This window comes from Myotis daubentonii, chromosome 3 (genome assembly GCF_963259705.1).
Source record: "Myotis daubentonii chromosome 3, mMyoDau2.1, whole genome shotgun sequence".
NCBI classification, from domain to species: Eukaryota; Metazoa; Chordata; class Mammalia; order Chiroptera; family Vespertilionidae; genus Myotis; species Myotis daubentonii.
This window is the reverse complement of record NC_081842.1, coordinates 156,151,523-156,161,337: the sequence shown is the minus strand read 5'-3', so window position 1 is coordinate 156,161,337 and position 9,815 is coordinate 156,151,523. Positions and strand designations below refer to the sequence as shown.

At 39.9% G+C, this 9,815-nt stretch overlaps 1 protein-coding gene across 1 annotated transcript; it reads right to left on the bottom strand.

Moving 5' to 3' along the window:
- Nucleotides 1-2,194: 2,194 nt before the first annotated feature.
- On the bottom strand, nucleotides 2,195-9,332 carry C3H1orf52 (chromosome 3 C1orf52 homolog). The gene is made up of 3 exons (XM_059689007.1): nucleotides 9,015-9,332; nucleotides 8,179-8,377; nucleotides 2,195-3,550 (listed from the first exon to the last, which is right to left on the bottom strand). Exons 1-3 carry the CDS (start codon nucleotides 9,279-9,281, stop codon nucleotides 3,477-3,479), a joined length of 540 nt encoding a protein of 179 aa, XP_059544990.1. The 5' UTR covers nucleotides 9,282-9,332; the 3' UTR covers nucleotides 2,195-3,476.
- Between the last annotated feature and the right edge of the window lie 483 nt (nucleotides 9,333-9,815).

The window sequence follows — 9,815 nt, the reverse complement described above, 5'->3', positions numbered from 1 at the left end:
AAAGTTCTACCTCTGGGGGCAGTACATACAAATGCTTCTTGGTATCTTTTTTTTTTTTTTTCTCCTGCATTAAAATTTGCCATGCTTCAAATTGGGAAAACTAAGTGGAAGGAGAGAAAGCTTCAGAACTTAATGAAAAGTTCAACAAAACACTTGCTGGGAATTTCACACCTTTTTGTAGGACTGTCTGCCTGGCACTCCTATACTAAGTGATCATGGAGGGTAAAACAGGGGAGCAGTTCTGTATGGATACAAAACTCTAAAATCCAAAATTCCACCAAGGATACATTTCAAATCCAGTTGTGAATTTAAATTCATCAGTTTTGACCTATCAAGTTGAGTTGCCAAGTTCATTCAAATATCTATAAAATAATCACATTTTTCAAATATCTCTGGTAGGGCTTTGTATCTCAATTACGTGGCAACATGTTTTATATATATGTAGGTCATGTCCAAAGCTGCATCAGTTCATTCATATTTTAATTGTCCCTCCTCTCATTTGGAAATGATTTTAATGGCTAAAAAATAGTGTCGATTTTCTCAACAATGCTCTTTGATTCCAATTAGAATGTTTTCCACAAAGCTCTATAAGGCTATTTACACTTTAAATTTTAAAACATGACCCAAAAATGCTTAAGTTCTTTTCTCAATTTTATCCTTATACAAAAAAGTTCTTCATGCCTGATACAACTTCCTTATCCTAAAGATGAGCAAACAATCAGAATGATCAAGTGATTTGATTATCTAACAAGGAAGCAATTTGGTTAGAGGATTTTTCTTACCTATATGGGTTTTTCTAAGCTTTTTCACTGGATTTTCACGAGCTAAACTAAGCAGCTCCTTACCTGAGAACCCACATGGACACCCTAAGCAAACATGTTCCCAAAACATCTCTGAAGGGGTAAAGAATCCATTCTCTAATGAGGTGACAGATGTAGAAAGTGCCACGAAAAAGTCTGCTTTCCAACCAGGGATATTTCTGTGGAAGGTGAAGAAATCCATCTCCCTTCCCATTAATTGGCCATATTTTGAAAAGAAACTCAAGATACAAACGGCTGAAACTGTTCCAAAATGTTTAACCTTCCTTGTTATCTTCCCTTCCCCCTCCCAAATGAAAACTAGCCTGACCACACACACAAAAAAACTAGCCTGACCTATGTATCATAGATGCCCATCCCCAGAAGTTGCTTAATATCCCAAGTGTGGCCACTACTTGTCCTAAAATATTGAAACATACAACCCCTCCAAAAAGAATAGTATGTTTCCTCTCAATTCTGTTACCTTTTAGAAAGGAGGCTTAAAAAAAAAAAAAGAAAGAAAGAAAGGAGGCCTAAAGCACCAATGGGGACTGCTGTAGTGAGCTTTTCTGTCTTAATTGGTATAAGCTGTGAGTTAAACCAATGGGAGTGGAACAAAAGGTTTAAAAGATTTTCAGAGAGTGGCTTGATGGGCTTTTTTTTTTTTTGGTGGGGTTATGGTTTGCTGTCATTTTTTTTTTTAATATATTTTATTGACCTTTTACAGAGAGGAAGGGAGAGAGATAGAGAGTTAGAAACATCGATGAGAGAGAAACACCGATCAGCTGCCTCCTGCACATCTCCCACCGGGGATATGCCCGCAACCCAGGCACATGCCCCCGACCGGAATCAAACCCGGGACCCCTCAGTCCGCAGGCCGACGCTCCATCCACTGAGCCAAACCGGTTTTGGCTGCTGTCATTTTTTAAATTTTGTAATATTTCAGCAACTTCTGAGCTATCTGTTCCACCAATACACGCATTCAGACTATACATTTTGCCTCATAATTATAATCCCATTTAATTTGGTGCCACATTGGGTTAAGCTTTACCAGTTGATGCCATCCCCCTCCAAATTATTTACATACAAAGACTTCAACCTTAAACAGTTTCTTGCTTTGTCAATTACTTCAATTTTGGGATTCATACATATGTAAACCTAGAGGATAGGCAGCTGCAGAACTGTTTTGTTTTTTTTAAGTTTGAGACATACTAGAAACCATCATACTGTTACGTTCCTTGCTTATTCCAAAAACATCATGGCTGGTATATTTTTAATGACACAAATTTTAATCTACTTGATCATGTTCCCAACTAAACAAATTTTATAGTTTTTTAAAGATTGGCTTCCGGTATGGGGGGAAACAATTGGACTGGGGATTTTTCAAAACTAATGTCTTTGACACTCTGAATACAGTGTGTCCTGTAATTAACACTGTCTCTTACAGGCCTAAGAATCATGGAAAGACTGATGCAGTGTTTTTCCTTTTATTGTTCAAAATGTTACAAATAACAGCACTACATTTGACCATATAAGTCAAATCAAATATTATCTTCCTGACTACAATCTTGTTTTCTTGATTATTACTATATACAAGCATTAAAATAGGAGCTGGGTAGAGAAAACATGTACAAGTAGGGTTGGCAGATAAATTATAAGACACCCAGTTAAATTTGATTTTCAGGTAAACAAATTTTCAGTATAAATAGGTTTTAAATATTACAATACTACAACATTATTTGTTGTTTATGTAACATTCAAACTTAACTGTGTGTCCTGTATTTTTATTTTTGATATCTGGCAACTCTTTGTATTCAGCAAACTTACTATGTAACAGGGAAATCAATGAATTTTCACAATATAAGACATATATGATACGTGCAATACAATCAGGTGAGGAGAGGATCTCCACTACCTACCACAGAAGGGTACCTGGAAAAGATGCCAATCACAGTTCCTAAATTTTGATTGGCGGATAGATGGTTTAGCGTGATGATTTTAGAGCTCAAGTGTCGTGAGTTAAATCCCAAATTCACTGCTCACTAGCTGTGTAACCTTGGATGTTACTCTTTATTATAAAATAAGGCTACTATACCTGTTTTACTAGGCTGTTTGAGGATCACAGATAATGTATGTACAAAGCACCTGGAACACAGGAGGAAATCCCTAAATGGTAATACCTACTATTAACATCACATGGCAAAGAGAGTATCTGTCATAAATATTCAAATGTTAATGTAATGCAGTAATAGTACTATTGAATAAGTAATTTTATTTCCATGATCTATTTACACTGTACAAACACTGTTGAAAAGCACCCTACAAGTTCACAGTACATTACATTATATTTACTTTAAAAATACATTCCTTTATAAAAGGTTCATAGAACATTGGCATGTCAACATCTGACAGAAATCTCAAAGCATGTCACCACTTCTGTGAAAGCAAGAATGCTTCTAAGTGTTGTCAACTTCACAATCACAAGTCACCATTTGAGTTTTAAATACATACAAATTTTAAATAAAAAGTGAATTTTACAGTGGAAAGTTCCTGCAGCAAAACTTATTAACAGGTACTTTCATGGAGATGATATTTCATATTTTACAATATCAACTTATCTGCCCAAAAAACCATTTCATCAAGAAGTTTCGCAGTTCAAAATCTGTCATTTGTTGTTTTCTACTTTTTCTTCTTTGTTGGTTCTCCTGGTTCTACTTTGCGCTTTTTAGAAGTATGCTCATCTTTTTCATCATCTTTAAACAGGAAAGAAAGAGTTTCAATCAGTAATTTTTAAAAAGCATTACAATTTCATTTACTTTGTAATAATATCATCAGCTAGCTTCAACTAATGTTCCTTTCAAAGTTTCCCAATAAAAAAACCAAAAATTAACTTTTAAAATTCTGATTTTAAAGTGCAAGTAAAAAAAGGGTTTTTTTTCAATTGTTATACAAAATTCACCCTTTAGTGCTGTATTTAAGGTAAAATACAAAAATCAGATTTGTTCTGAAAAAGCTATTCCCATGTATTCCACAGCTATGTTGTATGTATTCAAATATATAATCTACACTTTGTACAAATGGAACACACTATTTTTCATACACACACACACACACAAATCAATTCAACATAAAATTATTTAAATGGCTATCAGATACTTTTTCCCTTCCAATCTGCTTTAACTCCCCCCTCTCCCACCAAACAAATAACTTCCTTATCTCATCCCCAGGCTCCTTATATTTTGCAGTTAAAAAAAATCACTCACAGGTAGATGTTTCACTGAAACTATATTTTCAATTATGTCCTATGTAGTTAGTTCTACTCCCCTTACCTCACTATCCCATTCCTAGCAGGGTGAGAATATTCCAATGGTAATAAAAAAACAGACATCTTTCCTCCTTCATATTGTGAAGAATTTGAGAGGGAGGATGGAGAAGAACCTTACATTAAAACTATGTTTTCTATAACTTTTTTAATGTCTGTACCTACAAATTTGACAATATGTCAAAAATGAGAAGTGGACCATTTTTTTCAACTTAAAATACCCAACTACAGAAACAGAAAAATAACAACAAAAAAAATCCAACTACATGTTTCAATAAAACACAGGGTAGCACAGACCAGCTGCTAATTTCCCATTTCTCTGAACAAATGTGTGGCTTTATATTAAGAACACTACATAGATGGAATAAATAACTTGTAGAAGATATGATTTACAAAATACAAATTTATTTTAAGCACATTACTGAATTCATTGAACTTTTGACTTTATTTTCTCCATCAACAACAGATACTCAAAGTTCAACAACTGTCACGTGGTGGTCTAAAAACTATTTTGATGTTGAAAGGGTCCTTTATATTAAAAAATTTTGGAAGCCAATGATATCAGATCATAAAACTATAGAGGAAATATAGTTAAAACCTTAAGTCTTCAATTTCTTTCTGCTAACTGTACCATACTCAGAATATTTCCTTTGTTGATATGGGCAATAATTAGTATAAAGAGAAGGTGATTCATCTTCATCTTCAAACATAGCATGGAAATGTTATTCATACATTTCATAAAGCACTATGGATTTATGTAGATGGTAAGATAAAAGACAATTCAGATTAACAAATCATCCCAGGAATTTACAAACCAAAGTTTTAATCAGTAGTTTATTATGTATACACGAAGATCCTTGCTCTACAAACCAAGTAAAATAATATACAGCTCAAATAAACCAAGCCTATGGTTTTTAATTGGAGTTTAATTATCATCATGCTTGACTTTAGAGATTATTTTCAGTACTAATATAAAAATTAGTTACTTTGTAACTCTACTAGAAAAATCTGTTAACATATATTAAAAAGATTATCTTAAGACACTTCTGCTTTTAATCCACCACTTGTTATAAGCGCCTTTACCGAATAACAACAAAAACACAAATTCCTGAGGCTGGAAAAGTAAGTTATCACTGATATGAGAAGAGCTAATGCCATCTAGTGACATAACAGGGCATTGCCTTAAAAACCAGAGCAGGAAAAAACAACTCCAAAACCCTGAAATGTTCCTTCATCAGCTTTACGACTTTGTGCCATATACTACAGAGGCAAGAGTAAAAAAACAATTTTTCTATTATGGAACTCATGTCACCAGAAGTAAATAAGTTTAAATTATTAATACAAGCTAATTTTCTAAATTAAAAAAGAAAGCATTAGCTACGTGAGCTAAGCTTGCATGATTGTTAATAAAGCTACAATTCATTATCTAAGCGCCTTACAGATCTATATTTTACAATCACTAAACAAGAGGTGCTAATAAATAGCAAGATTCAATGACCAGTTTTGAACCTTTCCCAATTCCTCTTAAAATATCTGGAAGAAGTTAACTGGCAAAAAGGACAAAAGGGCAGAAAATGGGAAGAAAAAGTAAGCACAATAATGTGATAATCTAAAAACTTAATACAAGATATTTTATGAATTAAAGGAAGGTATTTATTATAAGAAGATAGACTTCAGGATTTTCTTTCAATCTTGTGATCCAGCTTTAAACTGGTTGAGTGTGTTTGGGTCCTTCTGTTTTTTGATATTGCCAACATTCACTTTCTGATGGAGGACCATCACATGATCAAAAGCTCAGAAAATAACTAAGGCAATAGCAGTCTGTCACATATTTGGAATTCCTTCTATCTGAACTCAATAGGCAAGCTGGAAAAAAAGGAAATTCTTTCCACGTGTCCTAGGTATATAATCCTCGCCTTTTCCACAGAGGAACAAAGGAGAGCACCTGTGTATGGCACCCCAGTTACACCGTCAACTCTAGTGGCCTTGCTGCCATTCTTCCTATGGAATATTTCTTACGCACTCTCTAGCTCGAAAAATATACAAAGACTAAATTCCAATTTAATAAGCGTCAGTTCCATTTAAAGACCTGAATTTGTGAAGGTGCCTGCCTCAGAGCATGCCATTTTCTAGTTTTGTGGCCTTGGACATGTCACACAAGCTCTCAGTTCCACATTTTCACAAGGTGTTGTAAAGATTAAAGAGTATTTATGCAAAAGTGTTATTATTAATGATATAAAATACTATACAATATGAGGGATTTTAAATGCCCCCTTCATCTGGTATCTTCAAAAAGATGCATTTACTGATGATGTGCCTTGGTGATGTCTAATACGCATTGGGAAATCAGTGAAAGAAATGAAAAAGCCAAGTAGAATAAAAACTGAAGAACTACCAGTTGGTTACCCTTGCTCTTAAAACAATCAAAAATCTCTGCATGGTTGCCTTTGATTTATGGGAAGATGATCAGAAATCTATTTAACAAAAATGGTACACCCTTTCATTAAAATGATAGTCCAAAATATTTAGTCCAACAACTGTCCACTGAGTACTTAGGATGTATTCTCCTGCAAATTTTGATACAAACAAACATAAATAAGATCTGGACCCTGCTGTGTAAGGAACTCATTTTCATAAAGGAGACAGACTGTGAATAACTAGTCACATAAAAGGTGGTAAGTGCAATCAATAGCATTAGAATACACAGGCACAGAAAATTAGTTAGAGGGAGTTTAAGGGATAAATGAGTTTACCAGCCAAAGAGGAAGAGAACATTCCAGACTGCGGTGCAACATATATTGAAAGGCGTGGAACTATAAAATAGCACGGCACACTCAGTTTTGAATTTTAAGATCTTAAAGTGCTGGAAAGGGGCCGGGTGAAATGAGAGCGGAGAGAGAGGCAGAGCCCGTCACAGAAGGCTTTGACTCTGTGCTGTTGCTGAAGGGTATTGGGCAGGTGAGTTACATAATCAGGGATGATTTTTGGAAAGTTAACATTATTAGCTGCAGTGTGAAGGATGAAAGTGGGTAATTAAAAGTGTGACAGCGGAGATTACTGTGGCTATTTACAGTCCAAGTAAGAAATGAAATTATGCCCTAACCGGTTTGGCTCAGTGGATAGAGCATCGGCCTTCAGACTGAAAGGTCCCAGGTTCGATTCCAGTCAAGGGCATGTACCTTGGTTGTGGGCACATCCCCAGTAGGGGGCGTGCAGGAGGCAGCTGATCGATGTTTTTCTCTCTCATTGATGTTTCTCACTCTCTATCCCTCTCCCTTCCTCTCTGTAAAAAAATCAATAAAATATATTTTTAAAAAAAGAAAGAAAAAAAAGAGATGAAATTATGATATGATGAAGGCAAGACAACTAGGTCATTACATTACTATTTTTAATGACTATACAGTATTACCCGATTAAGCTCATTTTGTCACACTAATTTTCGCTTTAAACCACAACCCCTTTCATATAATATGAAGCCTTCACAACTGCAATCACAAGAAGGAATCCATGCATTAACTCCGCTGTTCTAATAATAAGCCGTCATAAACCCCCATATACCACTGCCTGAGATATCAGAGATTTCACTCTAGAGAGCAGTGGTTCTCAACCTTGGCTGCACATTAGAATCACCCGGGAATCTTTTTAAAATCCTGATTTCTGGGCCTCGTCCTCCGGAAATTCTGTTTCTTTGTTATGGGGTGGGGCCACCACATTAGTAACAAAGAAACAGAATTTCCGGAGGATGAGGCCCAGAAATCAGGATTTTAAAAAGATTCCCGGGTGATTCTAATGTGCAGCCAAGGTTGAGAACCACTGCTCACAGCCTGAATAATGTGTGCTCTTTCTCTAACACAGAGCAAATACTGCTGGCGGAGACAGCAGCGCTTCGCAGCTGACTACATACTATCTTTCAAAACAAAAAAAAACCCACAGTAAAAAGTATTCAAAGACTCTCCTAATCAATTTGCTAGCTCGCTGGATTTAAACTGCATCAAGCACCTCCATCTTCCTGAACCACCTCCGGGACCAAAGGTGCCGATCACCCCCGCCTCCCCTTACCCGACTCCACCGTCTCCTCCCCGTCCGGCAGGAGCCGGGCCTTCCGGACGCTCTGCGGGGCGTCGTCGCCGTTGTCCTCGTAGATGTTGGACCACTTGATGGCCATGTCCAGCTCGGGCGGCGGCGGCTTCTTCTCCGCCGCGTAGGTCTCCGGGGGCGGCACGCAGTTGGACTTCCAGACTCTGAACTCCTTCGGCGGCTGTGGAGCAAACACACGGGGCGCCGTGAGCCACCGAGGCGCCGGGCGTCCGCGGGGCGCATGCACCTCCCTGCCTGCCGTTCCAAGACTGTGCAGGGCGACTTTCTCTTTTTTTTTTTTTTTAAAGTTTAAAGATACATTTTTCCTTTTCCATCCAAATCACAGTACCGTTACGTGAAAAGCCAAAGGGTTCCCTAGAGACGAAGAAAGCTGATAACTTTTTTAATTACCAAAGCAGAGTCCCGTGTCAGACACTACGCCGAGGCGGGCCCTTCCGGCGGCTGCAGCAGACACTGTCTTGGAGGCAGCACCGCAGGCACTTCGGCGTCAGGGGGGAGCGGTCTCGGGGACCAGCTGCAGCGGGGGCGGGGGAGTCACCACCGTTAGTCCTGGCCCCGCCCGAGGGGCACCGAGCGCGGAGGTCTGGGTCTCTTCACGAGCGGGCGGGGCTGCGGGTCCGACCGGACACCCACCGGGCGGGGGAGGGGGCCCGGGCTCCCGGGGCTGGAGGGGGGGGGCGCGGCATCCCCCGGGGGGTGACTGCGGGTGGGGGGGGGGACGGACTTCCGGCCCCAGGAGGCGGCTCGGGAGGGCGGAGGCCGGGGCCAAGACCCGAGAGCGGGGTCGGGGGCCTCACCTCCTCGGGCGCCTTGACGACGTGCCTCTCCCAGTCGATCTGCTTGTTGAGCGGATTGTAGAGAAAGGCCGGGCGCGTCACGCTCCGGAACAGCTCGTCGGGGCCCGGCAGCTTCTTGTTCCCACAGCCGCCCGCCGACTGGGCCGGGTCCGGAGCCCCGCGCCTCGTCTCCTCCGGCTCGCTGCTGTCCTCCTCGTCCGAGGAGCCTGAGCTGCTGCTCCCGTACGCTGCGAAGTAGCTCAGGGGGTCCTTCTCCTCGGCTGCCATGACGGCGACGCGCGGCGACCGAGGCTTCCGGAAGTCGGAAGCGGTCACAGGCCCCGCCCCCGGGGCCCCGCCCCCGGTCTCGCAGGTAATTTCGGGGAGGGGTGCGCCCCCTGGCGGCCACGCCGCGCTATTGCGCCAGGACGGGCTGAAGAGGCCGCGCATGCCCCCAGCAGGGGCTTACTTGGCTCATGCCTGTCTGAGGTTCACCGAGAAGAAACAGGCCCTCGGTCAGTGGTCCCAGCCAAACTTTCAGCACTCAGTAAGTATTTATTGAAGGCACAGAAGAGCTAAGAATTTTGCCATTTCACTGCCATCTCCCTTTAGGTCTTGCCTAGAGAAAACCAGTATTTTTTTCTGATCCTGCTGCATCTTCTCTTCAAAAGAGAACAAAAGATTAAAACTATGAACAATAAAATGGCAACAAATACTTATCTATCAACAATTGAATCTAAAAATCAAAATATACGAACAAGGAATCTAATGAACAAAATAAACTGGTGAACAAAACAGAATCAGAGGCATGGAAACATGGAA

Excerpts from the sequence above, each read along its gene's own strand:
- C3H1orf52 (XM_059689007.1), bottom strand. The coding sequence starts at position 9,281 with ATGGCAGCCGAGGAGAAGGACCCCCTGAGCTACTTCGCAGCGTACGGG. Across the intron at positions 8,378-9,014 it reads TCGTCAAGGCGCCCGAGGAG|CCGCCGAAGGAGTTCAGAGT; the intron begins GTGAGGCCCCCG and ends TTTGCTCCACAG. Across the intron at positions 3,551-8,178 it reads GGAGGAGACGGTGGAGTCGG|ATGATGAAAAAGATGAGCAT; the intron begins GTAAGGGGAGGC and ends TCCTGTTTAAAG.